The sequence below is a fragment of the Semicossyphus pulcher genome, unplaced genomic scaffold, assembly GCF_022749685.1.
Source record: "Semicossyphus pulcher isolate SPU_LCO1_2020_fin unplaced genomic scaffold, fSemPul1.0.p SCAF_4, whole genome shotgun sequence".
Taxonomy (NCBI): domain Eukaryota; kingdom Metazoa; phylum Chordata; class Actinopteri; order Labriformes; family Labridae; genus Semicossyphus; species Semicossyphus pulcher.
Window position 1 is genome coordinate 18,640,823 of NW_027211715.1, and position 20,761 is coordinate 18,661,583.

At 41.0% G+C, this 20,761-nt stretch overlaps 2 protein-coding genes across 2 annotated transcripts; both read left to right on the top strand.

Annotated features, from left to right (window-relative positions):
• Window positions 1–3,781: 3,781 nt before the first annotated feature.
• Window positions 3,782–7,810, top strand: loxl5a (lysyl oxidase-like 5a). Its single transcript, XM_069680643.1, has 6 exons — window positions 3,782–4,775; window positions 4,998–5,106; window positions 5,685–5,822; window positions 7,151–7,307; window positions 7,464–7,559; window positions 7,691–7,810. The coding sequence occupies exons 1-6, from the start codon at window positions 3,782–3,784 to the stop codon at window positions 7,808–7,810; spliced, it is 1,614 nt and encodes a 537-aa protein (XP_069536744.1).
• A 5,321-nt stretch (window positions 7,811–13,131) lies between these two features.
• mydgf (myeloid-derived growth factor) lies at window positions 13,132–20,555 on the top strand. The gene is made up of 6 exons (XM_069680612.1): window positions 13,132–13,350; window positions 14,398–14,448; window positions 14,577–14,638; window positions 14,951–15,032; window positions 17,013–17,085; window positions 18,918–20,555. Exons 1-6 carry the CDS (start codon window positions 13,189–13,191, stop codon window positions 18,995–18,997), a joined length of 510 nt encoding a protein of 169 aa, XP_069536713.1. The 5' UTR covers window positions 13,132–13,188; the 3' UTR covers window positions 18,998–20,555.
• Window positions 20,556–20,761: the final 206 nt, after the last annotated feature.

A 20,761-nucleotide genomic window follows, 5' to 3' on the forward strand; every position in this document is an offset into this window, starting at 1 on the left:
CAAAGAGTAGTTAGCTAAATTTAGGACAGGTCATGTAGGTGTATGTATTTTGGGGCTCCTTATTTCCATTGACATTGAATATTTATAGATCTTTCATTAGAGGAACAAGGGGACATAAAAATCAGTCTAGACTTTAACTTGTACATATTTGTGATGGGGTCACTTTTGAGTCCCAGCAGAGAGAAATACTTTTGAAGCACGTAGTGCCAGCTGAGCTTTATTTTACCTATTACAGTGACAACCAGGGGGGCGGAGTGCCCCATGGCATACAGCTGGTGCCCTTTTTATTTTTTTTGGTCCTTGAACAGCCTGAGTACGCTATTGGTAACAACCATGCCTTGAGTTACTCATGACATCAGCAGTATTAACGTGTAATCTGTCATGTGTGTGTGGTGTGGAAATGGAGTGACAAGGTGACTGTCGTGACGCTCTAACAGGTGGACGCGGTGTGAACCGCTCTGGCCTGGACTCCCGGTGCTAAAAATGACAGCAGCATGTGTGACGGCAGTGACGGCACGTCCACGAGTGGATCTGTTCACAGAGGACTCACATTAACCTCAGAAAGAAAACATTTCCCTGTATTGGAGCATTTTTTAAAAACAGTGTGTACGTTTTTTGGCACACGTCAGCTAATGCGCTTTTGAACTGTGTGAAACAGTGGCTGCATTAAGCTGCTTTACAGGAAAAACAGGTCTGACCTTGTTACTCACAGTGTGGGCCTGTTTAAAGTCACTAATATCAGAAGAGCATTGTTAGGCCGAGGATGCAGGCTATTTTCTGTTTTTATGACGAGAGTTTTTGCATGTGTACACACATACAGAACATTGCTGTGTGACTCTATGCACGTCCATTTTATACCTCTTAAATGTCTCATTGGAATCTGGCCTTTGTTTTGCATTAACAGATGTCTTCTCAATGTGCGTCCCGGGACACTGAGGTTAAAAACTCTTCCACAGTGTTGTAAATGTAAACTAGAGTAAACATCCTCATGATAACATTCAGACCCCGTGTTGGGACACAACTTTCTGCATTTTACTCAACTTCTGTCCTTAAGTGCACTTAAAAGGGAAGTATGTTACTTCAACTCCACAACATGTTGGAGAGAAATGTACTTTTTAATACATTAGAAGTAATTTGCAGATCCATATTATACGTTCAAAACCTATAACCAGTTAATGAATTATCATGTATTCTTATAAAGTAACCAATCCAACTGTATATAAAGTAGTTAGAATTTGCTCCTTAATGAGACACAAACATAAAATACTGCTTACACCTCAAAGCATCAGATATCACTCTATATAAATAATAAGAATATTAATTATAATAAATTACATAATATAAAATAATAGGATCCTAATCCCAATTGCGTTGCTTTATGAGTGCATGTATATACTGTATGTAGTAGATTTTGTTGCTAACTTGGATGTACTTTTACTTACAATGTAATATTGAAACATGCTGTAAGCAGCATTTTAATGTTGCAACTGGTCAAGGTAGAGCCAAGTCAAACTCCCTCTTTGTTTTGACACAGTTCATATATACTGCAGGTAGTCTAATTGATACCAATGCAGCATGTTCACTGACACATAAAGCAGGAGTTTGATGATTTACAAGGTTTGTAAATCCATACATGTTTTTTTAAAGGAAGATGCTGGTGCTCAATATAAGTGCAGTTTATTGACCATTTAACATTCATTTTACAGTGTGATAATTTGTTTTGTTTGTAAAATCTTAATCAATAAAGTAAATTGTAACTACTGGTGATAAAAGAATTAAGTAAAAAGTCAAATATTTCCTCCTGAATTGTGCAGTGAGTGTAGTGTTTCTTTTCATCTCAACGATAGGGTTGGCTGCCTCGCTCAAGAGAACCAATCACACTTTCTTTTGGTTAAGTTGATTTTTTCATTTCCGTCAATCTTAACCTAACAGGCCTCTAGTAACATCCCGCCTCTTTAACGCCCCCCAAGTAATTCTGAGGGAAACCAAAGCCCGCGTTCATTCATGGTGTCAGATCCCACATGTTGGAAGAGAGTGCTTGTGGTTTAAATCACGCATGTCAGCAGGTTATAGACGGAGGAGTCACTGACTTGGGATCTTAAGTGTCGACACTTTGAGAGGCCACCCAACATCCTGGAGGAATGACACCCATCCAGTTACAACCTGCCTGAGCCAACTCGACCGGGACCACGTAATTATGTCCCTCCAGACACACGTACACACACACACACACGCCTCACTCCTGTCTCTCACACTCACTCATGGATTAATTCCCCCACAGATTGCTGAGAGGCCCTGAGTGCCTGCAGGGCTGTGTGGGTATATTTAGAGGGCGGTTCTTATAGTGTTTTGGTGCAGGAGCAGATACAGGAGGTTATATACACACAGACCTCTAATCCCTAGTGTGCTTGTTTTCTTTTGTCACAATGTTCTCGGGACAGGCACCACGCTAATGACTACCAGTGTGCCTGCACGTCCAAACAGCCAGAGTAACTGTGTTAGAGGCTGAATGGAGCTTAACTGGGGGGAAGGTGAGGCACATACCAAAAACCCTGAGATACCTGTCTTCCTCTGGAGAATGTAGTCTTTCCACAGTCTTTGTCTGGTAATGTGCATACGTTATGGAGGATTTGATACGAGGCCTTGAAAATCCTTTAGGTTTGAAAAGGATAGAATAAGCCTTCATTTAACTCTCCAAAACATTCACATATGAGCTCTTTAATTAGAACAGCCATTACTCTAAGACCAGCTGTGAATCTTACATTCATTTGACATCACCCATTCTGCAAAAACATGATGGTATAAAGTAAAACATTTAGAATATCAAATATAAACATGTGATGTCAAATGTACCAAAAAATAAGTGGTCTTTAGCCTGGATGTCAAGCACATTAAAACTCTGCAGCGAGTAAAGAACTTTGAAGGCTGTCACACAGCACACAAGATATCAAGTGCTGAAGTCCTTTGGGTTATAAGATGGGTGTTATTTTCCTTAAATATCCCTGCATGTTGATAGATTCACAATAGATTGTATGCTTTCACAAAGCAATTAAAGGTTAATTGACTTCTAAATGGGATCCATGAATACAGTTTCCTTTAATAGAGCAGTAGGTTAACTTATTTCACAAATTTGTCCTATCTTTAGGAAAGCTGAACATGACAGCCAGTGAAGTGATGTTACACGCATAAGTCACGAGACTTTTTGATAAAAATAGCTCAGATTGGCGCGCGTCACCGGAGCGCTGAGTTACAGTGAGGGTCCACTGCCATCATGTGGTGGAGAGGTCGACCTGGTCTTAGTGTGAGAATCAACAGGTTGAATACACTCAGTGTGGTCAGTGTTGCATTGTCAGTCTCTTATATGATAAACTAGAGTCATTAATATCTTAATGCACTTATAATAAAAACAGGCTGGGACTTATAAATGCATTGAATCGCTGGCATTATGTTCGCAAATTAAATCAGGACGCACAACCCAGACGGTTTTGTGTATTTGGGTAATTGTTCGTGACCCACTAACGGTGGTGAACAGGGTAAACTGATGCATGAGTAGCTCGTCCCTGTGAACGGATAAAGGCATTTTTTCTCTGGGTGTATCTCACATTACAAACATTAGAAGCTCAACCCAGACCCCCTCTCTCTTCAGTGATGCTGTGCGCAACTGCGTGACGGAGTAGAGTGTATCCAAAACGCCACCCAATCCCCCCTGTCAAACTCTAATGTTCGTTGTTTTTGTCTCAGTGTTAAAGCTCATCGGATGGAGACACCATCACATTGAGCCATGGAGAAGTTTTTGCTATTAATCTGCCTGCTCCATTTTCTGGTGTGTTTGGGTACCGGTCAGCACCATTTACGCGCACGTGTCGGACCGTGGAGACACCGGTTTCAGTGGGAGAATAACGGGCAGGTGTACAGTTTACTGAGCACGGGGACTCAATATCGCTTACCGGCGCAGACCAGGAGACGCACTCAGCTCTTACTGACAACTAAAAACAATTTTAACCGACTTCACCCTACTGCTGCGCTCAGCAGATCCAGCAGAACCAGGTCTGGGGACCTACAGGACGCAGCCGGGGGTCACTCTCAACAAAACATCATTCAAATGGATGCGTCGGTTCTTGGTGCTGATTCGGGTCAGTATTTACTCGCCTCTGGACGACCCGGGACACACGGTCAGTCCTCACTTCGCATCACAACCACCAGAGAGGCTGCAGCTGTGGGACACCGTTCACAACAGGTACCGTCTAACACCAGCGCTGCTGCTTTCACCTCCATCCAGGAGTTCTCCGGCAGCGGAATCCCACGAGGAGGCCGGAGCACGGCTAGAGATGATGCTGGCGCACAACAGGCCACTGCGTTACCGGTAAGATCATCGGACTTTACGCACAGCCGAGACGGAAGGATACGATCTGACAGCTCCGATTCCAATGCCCGGTCACCTACCACAGGTGGATGGGTCCCTATGGCCGAGGACAGTGGGACTGCGCGTCGCATCCCGCAGCAGGTCGACGCTCACAGTGCGCAAAGAGCGCAGTCACTGACCAGAGTCACAGCGGAGGCAAATGTCTCTCCCACTGCGCTGTCCAGCAACGCTGTAGATATACACTTTCCTCCAAGGACGGATACAGCACGGACTGAAATGAGTGACCCCCAAGATCCGCACAGCATCCATCACAGGAACTCAGTTTTCTATGATGTTTATCCAGCAGACCGGAGGAACAGGATCGTGCGCCCTCCACCAGCACCAGGGTATGGCACCAGGCTCTTCCACAATGGTGAGAATAAAGAAGAAATCAATGTTTCTATAAAGTTTGCTTTTTAAAAATTTAATATGAAATGCACTCAGATATAAAGTTAAAATGACATTGAACAATATATCCTCATTATTGTTTGACAACAAAAACACTACAGTTCTGTATTTTTTCGATTGTGTCCAATTACCCTTGTTTGTTTTATTTCTATTCTACTTGAAGTTATGGACTGATTTTTTCCTGCAGGTCTCCCAGACTTGGTTCCCGACCCTTACTACATCCAGGCTGCCTCTTACATCCAGAGAGTGCAGATGTACGCACTCCGCTGTGCTGCTGAAGAGAACTGTCTGTCCAGGTGCACACATTTATTTGACATGACACTGATTTCTTCCTCTGTGAATTAGTGAAGATGTAACAAAATTAAGTGTCAGTCTTTTGTTGTCTCTTTCCTTTGAGAGTATACATAGATAAGTAAACAAATAGGGATATCATTTAAGACATTTTGGAGATTGTCGCATGATGCGTGTTGGCCTCTGTCCCATATGGACGCTGAGTGACAGAGCGGCTTGACACAAACCTGGCAAAGCAGATTCAGTCCTCTGATCCGAGCAGCCGCTTTGCCAAGTAAAAGACGCTCTGAAATGAAAGCAAAGGATTCCTGAGGTGAGCGCAAAAACTTCTGAGGCAAGACCAAAAACCACCTCAGTGACTGTGACAGTAAATCAACATTATGTACACTGGCGAGGGAGGAAGAGACGGAGTTCAGTGTGCAGTGAAGCGTGTGAGTAAAGGATAATGTGATGTTAAGATACCAAAAACAAAAAAGGTGAAACAAGTCAACTCCAGCCGTGCCCTCTGTGGTTTTCTCCGCTCACAGTGAAGATACTCGAGGTGAACTCGGCTCATTCTCTTCCTGTTTCCCCTTTCTGTCAGGTCTGCGTATCATCCGAGTGTGAGGGATCTGGACTACAGAGTCCTGCTGCGCTTCCCTCAGCGAGTGAAGAACCAGGGAACAGCAGACTTCCTCCCAATGAAGCCCAGACATGAGTGGGAATGGCACAGCTGTCATCAGTGAGTTCAGTATTATTATACACGACTAACACAGTTAGTCCATGCATGATACGATACCATACGACATGATACGGTACACTGCGATACAATACGATACATTATGATACAATACAGTACGATACAATGCCAAAAAGATATGAAACGATAGGCTACGCTATGATACGTCACAATAGAGTAAATTGCTATATGATACAATACAGTACGATACAGTACAATACCATACAAATCAATGATATAAGATACGATACGACACAATACGGCACATTCCGATACGATACAATATAGTACAATACAATACAATAAGATATGGAACGGTACGATACGATGCGATACGTCATAATACAGTACATTGTAATTCAATATGGCACGATATGATACAATACGTTACAATATGATACAACATGCTTTATTGTCCCCTTAGGGAAATGGGCAGACTCTGGATTTTGACCTCTCTGACTTTGTGAGAGTTTGAGTTGAGTTTGTTTTTATAAATCAGTCTGCAGTTTCTTTCAGGCTTTGTCTGTTGTTCTTTTCGTCTCACAGCTGCAACATACCGAGATTTAGTCTCCCAAGGGTCTCCACAGAAAGTAAAAAAATATGGAACATTTAATATGCATTAAGTGTTGAAATCAAAAGTGCTGTTTCAATAAGAAATGTGCAAAGAAACCCATTAAATTAATGAACACGTCTATCACTAAGACTGCAGTCAATCTCATAAAGCCATGATCAATAGCTAGATCTTTTGTCCTGTTTTCCTTTGCAAACCAAAATAAAATTAGGAGGGAGAGGGTTGAAGCTTTGGAGGGTTGGCGGCCTGATTGCCAACTACTCCTGTCCATATGTTGAAGCTTCCCCAGGCAATACACACATTTCTAAACAGATGATTGATCCTGATGTTTAGGCCCGCCTGGTGGCTCACTGCCACGCATGTGTGTTTGGTTGAATGTGAGCATAATTACAAAGCACTCTGGATAAAAGCTCTTTCTAAAATAGCCAATTACCATTTGCTCGGCACCTGTTTAGTTCAATAAATACACCTGCTTTTTGAACATGAATAATTGAAGCAAGGAACGGAGGCCAAATAGAGGCCATAACCTTTTGTACAAAATAACCAAAGCTCGATTTGATCATTTAAGACACAGCAGCGGCATCATTTTGTGTTAACTACTGTTTTTTCAGGCACTGATCAAATCTAAGAACACAAAGGGGTTCACATTACATGCAGTATCTTCCTATGCGTGAATAACTTTTGTATTTTATTCACAACACAAAAAATATGAGCTGAGACAACAGAATGTTAGACACATTGTCTGTCTCTCTGTCTGCAGGCATTATCACAGTATGGAGGCCTTCAGTAACTATGACCTGCTGGACGTCTCCACTGAGCAGAAGGTCGCTGAAGGACACAAGGCCAGTTTCTGTCTGGAGGATACATCGTGTGACCCGGGAACACGGCGACGCTTCGCCTGCACCGCTCACACACAGGTCGGTCTCTTGTTCAATCGTTCCATTACTTTATTAATTCATCAAGTGTGTTTGACTGTTTCATTTATGGATTTTATTAGATGATGATTGATTACTTTGAGATGAATTCTTTCCTCAAGCAAACAGAGCAGTTAAACAGGTTTGTTTTGTTCTCAGGGGCTCGGTCCCGGATGTTACGATACATATCACGCCAACATCGACTGCCAGTGGATTGACATCACTGATGTTCCACCTGGAAACTACATACTCAAGGTGGGAGGGTAGAAATGCGTCATGAACAGGACAAGATTAAAAATCATCAGATTCATTATTACAATATTACAATCTTTATTTTAACTGGACTAAAATTAAATAATAGCATTGATATTTCTGCTGTCTTCCAGGTGACAGTGAACCCGTCTCAGCTGGTTCAGGAGTCAGACTTCTCCAACAACGAGGTGCGCTGCGACATCAGGTACACAGGAAGCTACGTCCAGGCCAGAAACTGCAGGATCACTGTGTAAGTCAGTGCTATAGTGTCCACATATTATAGCCAAAATCAGACATAAAAGAACAGCACATCACCGATGTCCTTTTGTTTCACAGAAGCTGACCTGACTGAAGGTTTCCCACAAGCCAATTCTTAGTGCCTTCTTTTTGCTCTTAATGTGCAGTTGCAACTTTTTTTTGTGCAGCTGTTTTACATCCGAATATCTGGTACTTTATGAATTAATCTGTTTGTATTTATGTCATAGGATATCTTGTGGCTACAGCCAGGCTGTCTAGTTGTTAAGTTATGTTCTTTGTAGGGATATACTGTATACGTTTTAGTGGATTTTAAAGCAATGCGAGAGTGTCCTGTTTGCTGTATGTTTGCAGAAACTAGAGGAAAGCATGATTAGCATGATGATTAGCATCACATTTTATGACTGAATTGCTGCTCATTTTGAGGGAAACAGTGGTGCTCTCTTCTGGTCTGAAATGTAACATCCATTTTGTCTCGTCAGGATTAAAATCTTGTGCGTAATATTGACCACATATGTGTTGGATTTAGGGATTTATAACCAAATACTATCATGCATGCATTTAGCACAATGTGGTTGTATGAGTTTCTGCATTTCTTTGAGTGTTAACTGTTTAAAAAGTGATTTGAATTTGTGTTAAATTTTATAATAAAGAGATTTGTTTTGATTCCTTACCTCACTTGTTCTAAATAATCACAAACATTTAACAACATGAAGTCATCTTTGCACATCTACCGTTTACAGCAGTTAACTGAAGCTAAGGGCCATTAGCGTGTGGAGGGTCACATTTCTTATATATCCATCTTGGAATAACACGCCTCAGAGAAATACCTGACTTAGCTCTTAGCACGTTCACGTCTCTCGGAAATGACAGCAGAAGACAGAGAGCTTCACACCACAGGCCTGTCTCTGCGTGTTTGTCATGTTGTGTTACAGCGGATGACTGATTGGGAAAACATTTATTCAACTGCTAATAACTCCATGTGAGGCGTCTGGGAATGTCTCGCTCTGTTTACATCCTGTCACCAGATTTATTAAGGGCACTGTCCGACTGTGGCGTGGAAATGGGTATTAATAATTACCGCAACTATTTTAAACATAATTCATCCTCTCTGCTGTCCAGCACAAATACATCACTTCACAGGCTTGTAATGTTAAATATAAAGCATTGGGGTAAAAGGATTTGACTGTATGAGGTGTCATTTGTTACAGTGTACATTTCTCATACACTGTGACCAGTGTAAGGGGTCACAAGCCAACAAGTTTTTACATGCAATCACATGCTTTATTTTGTATTCTATCAGCTTATGTTTTTGTAGGTTAAATATAAAGTATAAAGAAGTTCAACAATTTGTAAATTATCATTAAAAGTACCTGAAAACTGTGTACATGTTGCTCTCCAGGTACATGGATGTATAAAATGGGAAAATCTCAACGTCTACGTATTCACACCACTCTGGGCTTAAACTCATTTCACTCATCCTCTCACCCAAACATGGCCTCTCTGTCGAGTCCTCACCATCTTTGGTCAGAGAGCCTCGAGGTGATCCGCTGATGTGAATCTGAGTGTGACGGGGGTCAGGGCAGAGCCTCCCCCTCCTCCACAGGTGCTGTTTGCTCAGGGCAGGCCGACGTGTTAAGCCTGCAGGGCGTGCAAAGATGTGCACAGCGTCCCTGCCTTCCCCCACGCTGGAGATGGCGAGGAGGAGAGAAATTCCACAGATCCGCAGACGGACAGAAAAACCTGAGTGCAAACTGCTGACCTCAGCAGCACCACAGAAACCATGGTTATCACGGGCGGACTGTGTGTGAGGCTGTGCCCAGAGGCCGAACTGTCTGAGACTACCTGTCAACAAGAGACAGAGCCAACAGGCGAGACTGCAGTGACACATCATGGCTGTCAGTTTGCTCCTCGTACAGACACACTCAAAAACACCAATACTGACCCCTGCAACCTTCAGATGCTTTCTTTGAGTTTAGCTAATTCTTAGTCTGATGGATTCAGAGAAACAAAAATTACGGTTGGGGAAAAGCGATTCTTAGCTTCTGTGATTCTGAGTAACAAATGCTAAAAATCCAGTTTTGTACGTTGTCAATAATGTTATTTTTAAGGAACAAAAATGAGCACAGTGCAGCACCCACAGAATGTACATGTTAGAGATATCTGCATCGTCTAATAAAACAAACATTAGGGCTCATTTTGGATTCAATCACTTAATAATTAGCTTTGCATGACAACATGCTAACATTAGCATAGTGGAGCATCAAAACTCCCAGCACAGCACTTTCAAACAGACCAACTCACACTTTACAAAATTCAGGGTGAATTCTGGTGAGAACTGTAACGTGTTCATAAATGAATGAAGTCAACTTCTTTATATTGAATAAGTTTCATACTCTCACTTGTTATGTGATATTTGGTCAAAAAGTAGCCTTCAGCATGACACGTTAGCTTAATTGTGGGTTACCCTTCATATAGGATTCAGTGCAGTAAGAGCCTAAAATAAAGCATGTTTCTATTAAGTCAATGTGGAATCAATTCAGAATCAAACTGTGACACCAAGGACTCAAAGATTCCCAACTCTAATGCTTTCATATTTATACACACGGTTCTTTTTACTAATGGTCAACATGTTAGCAAACCTTGTACTATTAGCTCATCCAACAGCTATAGCAACATTAGCTTTTTATGTTAAGTTGTTTCTGGAAAACAGACAAATGTACCAAGCAAATCCTATGAAATACTTGGCTCTTTAGCGGCTAAATGCTCCATTTTGTTCACCAGCTAGTCTTTAACTTTGTCTGCTGTTTGCTGTTGAGCAGGAAGTGTACAGTGGGCTTCTTTGTTAAGACATCTGCCTGCTGCAGCTACAACCAATGCTAATGAAGGCAGAGTTAAACCAATAAAATTGACAAAATGTTTAACAGCATCAATTCTCGGAGGATATTTTTGTTTTAGCTGTACCATTTTATCAAGTGGAAACGCCTGGATATTTTTTGCGTGTTACATTTGTTACTAAATAAACGTTTGCAGGTTTGACCAAAGCTTTTTCAAATAGTATGAGTCCATTATAATTGACCTGCTAACGAGTCTGTGGGATTAAGGAGATTAATAACCTTGACAGTGTAATAATCAACACTATGCATGTGCTCATATAAATCATCCTCCCTCAAAGGTCATTTACCACATTCAGATGAAGTTTGGACTCACACAACAGCACCATGAGAGAACAAATAATAAAGCATTCATCAACAATATGACATCCAGAGCAGATGATGTAAATGATTCAGCTCTTTAGCAGCTTTTTGTAAGTGTTAAATCAGCTTTGGTATATTTATATCAATACATATATAACCACTGACACACTGAAGTGTTGATTCTTAACGCTCTCTGATGTGTGTGTAGAGTCTTTGAGTGTGAGCTTGCATCATTAGTAACATAGCCTGACGCCAAATCCGTACTAATTTTCTGTTCCTCCGTCTGGCTGTGTTGTCTGTATTTACCTTTTGGAGAAATGTTTATTTGTAGCAAAGAGCAGAGGTTGTTTGTGTGCGCACAGTGGAAATGAGAGAGTATTTTTCCTCCTCTTGGTTCTACATAGCCGAGTGTTTTTGACATTTTGAAAAAGGAGACAATGTTTACCTGGGCAGGACGAGGACTCCTCGAGTCTGACCTTTTAGACATCATTACAGATTTAACGGCTCTATCTGTTTGAAATAGAAGAATGTGTGCTTAATGACTGCTGTACTTTTCCTACCAGAGCTGCTGTGTAAATATCAAAACACTCTACAGGCTGTCTGAGTGGATGCATGCTGTTTTTAATCCGGTTATTGTATTATTTTTGGGCTGGGAAGTGGGAGCCCTGATGAGGCTGCAAACAGGGAAGGAGAGGGAGGTGTAGGAGGTGAGGATAAGTGAAGGGTGACGGGGGCGGACAGGTTATTCAGCTGAAACTCTCCACTTATATTTGCTCTGAATTTGGTTCTAAATGCTTGCATTGTTTTATGGGTTTTGCACATGAGTGTCAGACAATGTTCTGGGGTCTCCTCTCGTGCAAAACACATGTTCGTGTGTCAGGAGGAGGATGTTCATGGCTCCAGAGACACACATATAAAAACACACATATGTAGGAGCAGACATGAGACTGTTTATGTCTCCTCTTATATGAAATGCTGTTCTACTGTGAAATAGAGAGGAATTTACTGTACTTGTTATTGAGACTGGGAAAAAAATCTCAGGTTTGTTGGGAAGCTGTCTAGTTTTGATTGATGAAACTCGCAACACCATATTTTTTTTACAGCAGGCCTGAATATAAATGGAAGACTTATTTTGCCAACCAATTTAAAATAGCAATATTTATATAGCACATTCCATTTCAGGTAAGCTCAATGTGCTTGAGATTGGGGGTAAACACATAGGAATACAAGAATGACCAATGGCTTCCATAATCATGCATAAGATGAAGAAATCAAATCAATAAAGCGTGCACCCACCATAAACCAGACACACCACATAGCAATGATATTTGCACCCTGCCGTTGCAATGTACCTTTTACACCTGCATGTTATACCTTGCGCAACAGCCAGGCAATCAAAAAAACACATATAGGCAAAAGCATATATATAACCGAGCAGAGGTGTGTTTGTGTGAGTTACATGGTGCTCTGTAGTTTCCAGCCAACCCTGTCCCTATAGGGAGGAGGAATATTGAGACATAAAACTACACAGACTAGACAAAAGTAGGCAGATTTGCACCTCCTCTTGTCCATACATTGCATTAACAATTTTATGTCTGGCAATTTGGGGGCCTAAACACAAGCTTCTTTTGTGGTTTTAACCCTTATTGGGCCATCATTAGTTTGTTGAATTTGCTCAGTTATCATGGAGATGTAAGTGTATGAAAACCAAGTGGATCAAACTGCTATCTCCGAGGTCAAACGTGAACTATGATGCTCACCGAGACTCAAATTATTTTTTTTCAAACACTTCACTACTATATATTTAATCTGTAGTCATTATTTGACTTGTTTATAGCGTTAAAAATACATGTACAAATTTGTTTGAACGAGGTCGACACCATGTGGCCATAAGTGGGAGCGTTACTGTGAACTCTGTAGTCCTACTCATACTTACATGCGTTCATATTAAAAGCATTTCATTTGTAAGCTCCGTCAACCATGAGTGCGTATTGTATTATCGTGTCGTGGATATTCGTTTATTTTTTTTAAATGTTTTGTTGTATGTTGTGTACAATGATGGTTGTGTACCTCGGTTTGGTTTCTGACGCATGCTGTGACGACTTTCACAGCCGACGGGATACCGCCGGTCTGCCACTCACAGCGACACACATCTAAGGACTGGAGGAAGCTGTGAAGAGATGGCGACCCAAAACAACTCTTGCGCTTTTCATCAGGCTATTTTGCTTGTATTTGTGTTGGTTGCGGCCTTTGTCCCTACTGATGCATTTCCTGAAAATAAAAAGACGGTTGACTTCAACGTGAGACCAGGAGGAATGGTGCACACATTCACTGAGAGCATTGTAAGTGACATCTGGTATTGTCTTTATTATACAGAATAAGCCAATGTTTTGAATTTCAATCCGGACTAAACTCAAGTTTGCTATATCTAAACGTATACCGTCTACTGCAAGTTTGAATTTAGGCTAACTCATCGTGCAGGTTTTTGTAATTCGCTCCATTGTTATAGAAACATAGGTAGCTGACAGGGTAATAATTTAATTAAGCATTTTGCCAATTGTAATGTGTATATAAAAGGTACGTTTCTTTTAGAAAAGTGGTCCACATTTGATAGATCTTACCTTTATATTGACAAAAGTGGAAATACTACATTCCGCTGGACACTTGTAGTCGCAGCGTGATGACGACACAGCCCGTGAGAGGCTGACACGTCTCTCCCAAAGTGCCACAACGGCTCCGTTCATTGGCTGTTCTAATTAATTATTTTTTCAATGTAGTTTCAAAGCAACGTTTTCAATAAATGTCTGTTCATTAGGAATGCAACTAATCATTTTGTATTTATTGGTAATTCTTCTTTTTTGTAGCTAATTGATCAATATTTTTTCTCCATAAAATAGTTTGAATAATAACACGATGGATGATGATTTTGCAGAAATTCGGGAATTAATTGTATATATTATTCAGCTGGTCCTAGCTCAGTAGTAATTCCTTATGCACTAATCACGGACAAAAACTTGGCATAAAAGGCAGCCGTATGTAGTTATAGTAGTTTCAGCTATGCTTTGTTTGTATAGAACATGGAATATATGTAGAAATAGCCCTGTGATTTTATAATAATATGAAGGAAAAAAAGAGCTTATCATTGCAATAAGTTGCAAAATTGATGTTTTTGTATGTTTGCTAAATAAATGTATTTAAGAATTCAAAACTGACACACACTACTTATACTAAGCAGCAATCTTTTGCCTCCAGTTCAGAAATACCTGTAATTTATTTTATGTGTAGATTATTGTTATTAAAAGCATGTAAAAGTAATAGATATGTTAATGATGAACATAATGAACAGATTAAACTATGCACTAATGAGCGCTGTTACTCTCTTATTTCAGAGGGAGTATGAGTGCTCATTCACTTATGCCTCACAAGGGGGAACTAATGAGGTGAGTCTCTTTCCCTCTCTCTCCCCCCCTCTCTCTCTCTTTGGCTGTCAGTCTCTAGTATCATATAATTGATTTTAGATTATAACAGGTTTCATGCATATTTATTCTTCTGTTTTCTCACCAAACAGCAATGGCAGATGAGCGTGGATCTGAGTGATGACGACAGACTGTTTACCTGCTCTGTGTTCAGGTGAGACACATAAACACACACACACACAGATTACAGAGGATACTAAGCTTTCTGTGGCGAGACTCTCTTCAGCTCAGTGACCCTGATGTTCAGGGTGATTTCAGTGAGAATCGGTCCCGCCTGTTTCTCTTTCCACTGAGTCACTCTGTGATGTTAGTTAATCATGACAGTCCCAGTGGAGGGGAGAAGAGAAACAGCACAACAGAGCTCATGGTTTAAATGTATTCATGTCCGACAACGACTTAATAAGCGAATGCACGAATGCAAATGAACTAACGTCGGTAACACTTATTTCCCTGTCGTTTCTGCCAGGCCCCAGGGGAAATCGTACCTGTTTTTCACTCAGTTCAAAGCCGAACTGAAGGGAACCAAAATTGAATATGCCAGTGCATATGTAAGTATAAAAGAAACACTATTCCCTCAACTGTTTGAAGCAAATGTTTCCTGCCCACACATGGATTTGTTTTAAACTGATCCTGGTACTCAAAGGGGAATACTTAATATGGGTTATGGATGATTTTTTTCTTTCAGCTTCTTCAGGAGAAATTTCTAAATCATCAGCTTTTCCCATTTTCTTGTCGGAGTGGAGTTTGTGTTGAACAGCAGAAAAGCTCATTTGACTTTGCAGCTTAACAAGACAAACTGTAGTAAAGGCTTGTGCCTCCACTTTAAAGCTCCCTGTCAGTGTTGAGATCAAGCATCTCCTTTCTGAGCCCAGAATGATATCTTTTTGCAAACATTTTTTTTTGCGTGGCCAGCGAATAACAAACCACCCACCCACGCACCAAGAAAATACAGCAGCACATAAATCAGGATCAGTGATAAGATTTAGGACGGATTTCTCTGTCTTGTAGTTTCTCATGTTTTCTGTTTTTTGGAGGTGTGAGAGAGGATCAACACTTTTTCTTTTGTCTTACAGAAGAAAAAAAATCATGTGTAATGACACAATTATTTTTGTATGTATATGAAATGCATGTAATAGTTGTGTATAAGTTGGCTTTGGACAAGCCTTACATGAAATTAGTCATTAATAGGATTAAGTGTCAAAGCTCAAGGAACAAAGCTTTTTCCAATCATATCAATGTGTTGTGTATAAAACAGTCGAAAATGTCCACCACAGTTTCTCTGAGGAGACTGTTTTGTCTGACCAATACTTTAGATTTTCACATATGATGATGCAGAGCAGAGAAAAGTAGATACCCCTCAAATAAGCTAAGCTGGACTCAAAGAATGACGTGCAACTTTTCCTCGATATTGCCTTAAATTATTAATCGCTAATAAAAATTGTTGCCCATAGATTCTCTTTTGACTTTATGATTCAGCTCTTAATTCAGGCACGATTTTCACTTCAAAGGATGCAGCAGTTGGTGGTTTTAATTCTTTGAACCAACCAAAAAAAACCAACTCATTTTATTTTACCAAAAACCAAACAGAAGTGCTGTTTGCGTATTTAAATTTGCCAAACTCGCTGCTTATTAAGTGGCTACTCAGGATTTATTTCCTAATTTTTCTTATATAAATATTTTGTAGGACATTTTCTCCCCCGGCCTCCGTTAGCCTGTTGGTACTAAAGTGTTAATACACACCTGACATCATCCAGTGCAGAGCGAACCTGAGCTTACAGTTCTGCATAGAGCAGATAAAACACGCTGTCACTTGCACTTTGGACCCTTCTTTTGCTTTACTGCACTTCTCCATCCACTAACCCTTCTGAATCCATGGCAACCCATCACATGCTCCACATGTTCCTGTACATTTTTAGATCTTTTATCCCTAGAGCAATGGTTTGAGCTTCCTCCCTGCTCGTATCAACCCTGACAGAGTAACACAGCCAGAGTCATTCAGAAATACAGAAATGCTTTATTTCTCCTGGAAGTCAAACTCAGAACGTCTTTGCACGTAATGTTTCACTGAAGGTTAATGTCTGGACTCTCTCGGAGCAGAGTCACTTAGCGGAGGTCTGCCGTGTCTGATGCGGTCGTCTGTGAAGTGAAGCACACCTTGACACGCCTCTTTCCCCCAGCAAGGACAGTCCTGACACTGTCATTAGTGCGAGCACATGTTTCCTCCTCCTGCTCTGGCTCCGTGCCCTGCAAGTAGAAGAAGAACACACAGAAAATAACTTCACTAAATGATTGGACAAAAATAACCTCTCACACACACACACACACACGCACAAACAAACACACCTGCCACCCCCGCACAGCATTTCCTTGACCTTGGCATCACATCCTCCTACTTTCCCGGCCAATCTGTTGCAGAAAAACTGCTGTCTCCTGTGCCGCCTCTCATTCTGTTTTGTTTATTTTTTCTTTTTCTCCTCCTCTCTTCCTCCTCTTTTCCTCCCCCTCCTCTTCATCTCTGCTGTTTCCAGTCGCAGACGTTGCCGGCAGGACACAGTGACGAGCCTTTGAAGCCGGAGGAATTTACTGTTGGTGACTCAACAGGTGAGAAATTGATTGTATTTCCCAGTGTTCAATCAACTCCCTCTGCTTGTCGTGTCAATCTCTCGCTCCCTCCCCGCCTTTCTACCGCTCTCTTCATCCCTCTCTCCCCACTTCATCAAGTTGCGAGTTCCCTGCTGATTTCCCTCTAAAGCATATGCTCCAGCTGTGAGTGGGCTGCCATTTGTCCCTGTAGCATTGTTTGTTGTTATTCAGTTTTCTGCACAAATCCCCTCCGTGGCTTCAGTTCCGGACTGTGATTAGCAGGATTTGACAAGTCACACGGCAATTTACTGTAACAGCAGATTAGACAGTGCAGCATAGAGGCTTATAGACTCAAAACCCCATCAACTATCACAGACTTAACTATAATCCCACCTCTGTGAGAACTCAGGAGAACACTTCCTGTAAGGATTTCGAGGGATAGACTCCTTAACAGAAGTACAATAGGTAAGTTCTTACTCGGAAACTTAAATGTAGCTGCAGATTCTCCACAAGGGGGAGCTGTTCGCTTTCTGTCATGCAAACTTGCACCATCTACAGGAAATGAACGCATTTGCAGACCTGCAGATAGCTGTACATGTCGCCCCCTACAGGCAATAAGTGATAGTTTACTCTGTTTTTTTCCCCCGCCACCTGCAGGCAAATAGTGCCACACTTGCAGATTGCTAGAGCTGCTGATAGCTTTTTGTGTGTACAGGGGGTTTATATGTATTATAAACAAGCTGCGAGGTGTCCCACCACTTAGCTGAGAGTGATGAGAATATTTTTTCTAGGCTTTGGAAACGTGTTCTAAATATTAAACCTTTGTAGTCTAAAAAGTTGTGATAGAAAGACCTTGTCCTTGTTTTTAGTTCAAGGTGGTCTGTCAACAGTTTTATAGACTTTTATAATGGAGATGTATGGGAGAGATTGCTTCTTGGGCCGCAGGAGATTTCTTTTTATCGCACTACTGCGAGTGGCCACCAGGGACAAATATGCAGCAAGGCAGCAGTGGTGGCATTGATTAAACTCTGTTTTAACCTCCATTGTTTTACCATTAAAAACTTACACCACCACTTGATTAAAATAAAATCATTCACAGAAATGAATCTTAACTGTCTCACCCGTCACACAAATTATCTGGAAGATTTTTTTACAAACAATTAACTGTTCGTCTCCCTTTGGATTAATTCATGAACTGAACTGTAAGTGATTTCACTAAGGGTGAAACTGGCCACCAATCCAGAGCTAAATGCTGAGTTTGAGTTATAAAAACAGATTTATATAAATTCAGAGTGACACCAAGTTCATTGTTCAAATATTCAAAAGAAAAAATTCAGTTGACTTTACTGTTTCCTCTGACTCTCTGAATCCTACACCTCTATATTTTCCTTTATGAGCTCCTTTCCTCCATATTAATCTGTGGGACAGCAGATTCACCATAAGAAGGACTTGTTCCTTATTCAGCAGATAATAAGCTCTGGTGAACAAAACTATTTCATTTTGCTGGGGTTTTATGTTAAAAAAAAAAATAAGTTGGAGCTGCAGTACAAAAAAGAAATAAAATTGCAGTTGAATGCAGGTGACACTAGTGTTCAGATTAAATCAGCTATCACTTTCTTTGCCTGTAGATGGCGCACATCTACGTCTACCAATATGATCTGCTTATCTTTTAGTTTCTTTGCCAACAGTTGCTGCAGGTTGGACTGGACCTGCAGGTCTCAAACTGCTGGCTCTGCAGCTCTGCAGTCAGACGATACTGGCTGGTTCTGGTTCTATTGCACCAGTGACGCTGTGTGTCTTTGTTTCTGCCTTAACACTGACAGTGATTCTCTCTCCTCTCTGACCTCCAGTGACCCACACAGAAGGAAAGTTCAGAGCTCAACTAACCAAGCTGACTGCCACTGGACGGACACGACGCAAAGAGCTGTGATTGGTCAGAGGTCTGACTTGGCTGTGGTCATATTTTGACCAATCAGAGCGCATTGAAGAGCTCCGTGTGGAGCCTCTGGGATTCAGCTCTTTAGTAAATGACGGAGGGATTTGGGGGTTTCTTCCTGAGTGAGAACCAAAAATTGAAGTGGGATGATACTGTTATTGTCTGCGCTGCACTTTGTGTGTCAGTACATTAATTACCTGGTATGTTTTATGGACGATTCTTCTGTTAAAATGCTACTTGAGATAAAAAAAACACATCAAGGAATCTGTTGAGTATTCAGATTTTTTACTACATAATGTCCTAGTTAAAATCCTGCCATAAGATAAAGTGCTTCCATAGTTGTTTCTTAGTTACTGAAGCTATAAGATTTACACAAACCAAATCTGTTCTAATCCACCGAGGATGAATGTGAATGTACAGAGGATTGGTGTCTGGGGGCTTGTAGAGTACAGATAACATATTTAGAGTAGGGCGGGATTTATTCATCTTTTGTAATCCTGAGAGGAAAGTGAGTAATCCTCATCAGCATCATGGCACACACACAAACAATTACATTTTCCTTGATATCATTCTGTTTTAGATAACTGTACGCACACATTTTAAATATTAAATCACCAATTAGTTTTACTTTGATAACTTGTTTCTGTTTTTGGCCAGAAGGGATACTTTAAGTAGAGGTTTTGTAACAAAATTAAAAGACTGATATACATGCATTGTTTGAATAAACGGTAAACATTGTCTTTGTGAGCAATATGTATAAATCCTTTTATTTTGAAATTACCATAGTCCTTGTCATTTTAATTCAACGCCTGCAGCAAGCGATGCAGAGGTAGATACAGCCTTTTTCCTTTTTCGTAATGTACTTGTTTCTTAACTCAGAATATTTCAGTGACTTCACAACTACATTGTGAGAGGTTTAACCTGCATGAAAATTCAAATATAACACGTTCACAGGCATTTAGATCAAACTGTATATATGGCAAAGAGATGCCGTCACATACTCCTGAGCCCTCACTGAAACTTCTACTTTCATCCTTCTGTGCCACGTGTGGATCAGCGAGGATTGTGCAGGTTTCAGAAGTACATCCTCATGATTACAGGTCCCCCTCCTCTCCCTGATCCCTTATGTGGCGTGTAGGATTGCCTTTATCTTCCTTACATTGATCCAACCCTCTTAGATCCACCAAAGAGTCCAGAAGATGAGTTCTGGGGGATTGATTTCAGATTTGAGGATTTTGCTGATTTGATTCTGAGGTGGGATTACTCACCGAGATTCGTACCTTGTTTGGTCCAGGTTTGGATTCTCACATCTGTCTAGAGTTTTTCTGCTGGAGTCGAGAAAATGCTCAGTTTGTGTGTCCCTTTGTCACAGCCGAGGCTCCCTCTGGGGTCACAAGAGGAAATAACCACGTCCAGATGCTGAGCCAGGGGAGAATAAACACACAAGACGTTACTTATTTTGTACTTGTTTTCTTTTTTTCTCTATGTCTTGACTGTCTCCATTCATGATGAAATGTGATGGATGTTTCAATAAAGACATGCTGTCACCGTTCTGGAGATAACTCGATTTTTTTGTCTCGTTATGTCAGTCATGATCTGATTGAACCTCCCACAGCCTCGCTAAAGGGTAAACATGAAAAGAGAGGAGAAATTTGAGCGCCGGCATTGCGGCATTAAATATTCTGAACACTGTCAGAGCCAGGCCACAGTGAACATGGCGGAGGGCGTTTTTTAATGCCCCCGACGTATCTGTCCAGA

Coding starts and splice junctions, on each gene's coding strand:
- mydgf (XM_069680612.1), top strand. CDS start 13,189: ATGGCGACCCAAAACAACTCTTGCGCTTTTCATCAGGCTATTTTGCTT. Junction 13,351..14,397: donor ACACATTCACTGAGAGCATT/GTAAGTGACATC, acceptor CTCTTATTTCAG/AGGGAGTATGAGTGCTCATT. Junction 17,086..18,917: donor TACTGTTGGTGACTCAACAG/GTGAGAAATTGA, acceptor TCTGACCTCCAG/TGACCCACACAGAAGGAAAG.
- loxl5a (XM_069680643.1), top strand. CDS start 3,782: ATGGAGAAGTTTTTGCTATTAATCTGCCTGCTCCATTTTCTGGTGTGT. Junction 4,776..4,997: donor CACCAGGCTCTTCCACAATG/GTGAGAATAAAG, acceptor TTTTTCCTGCAG/GTCTCCCAGACTTGGTTCCC. Junction 7,560..7,690: donor CTGGAAACTACATACTCAAG/GTGGGAGGGTAG, acceptor GCTGTCTTCCAG/GTGACAGTGAACCCGTCTCA.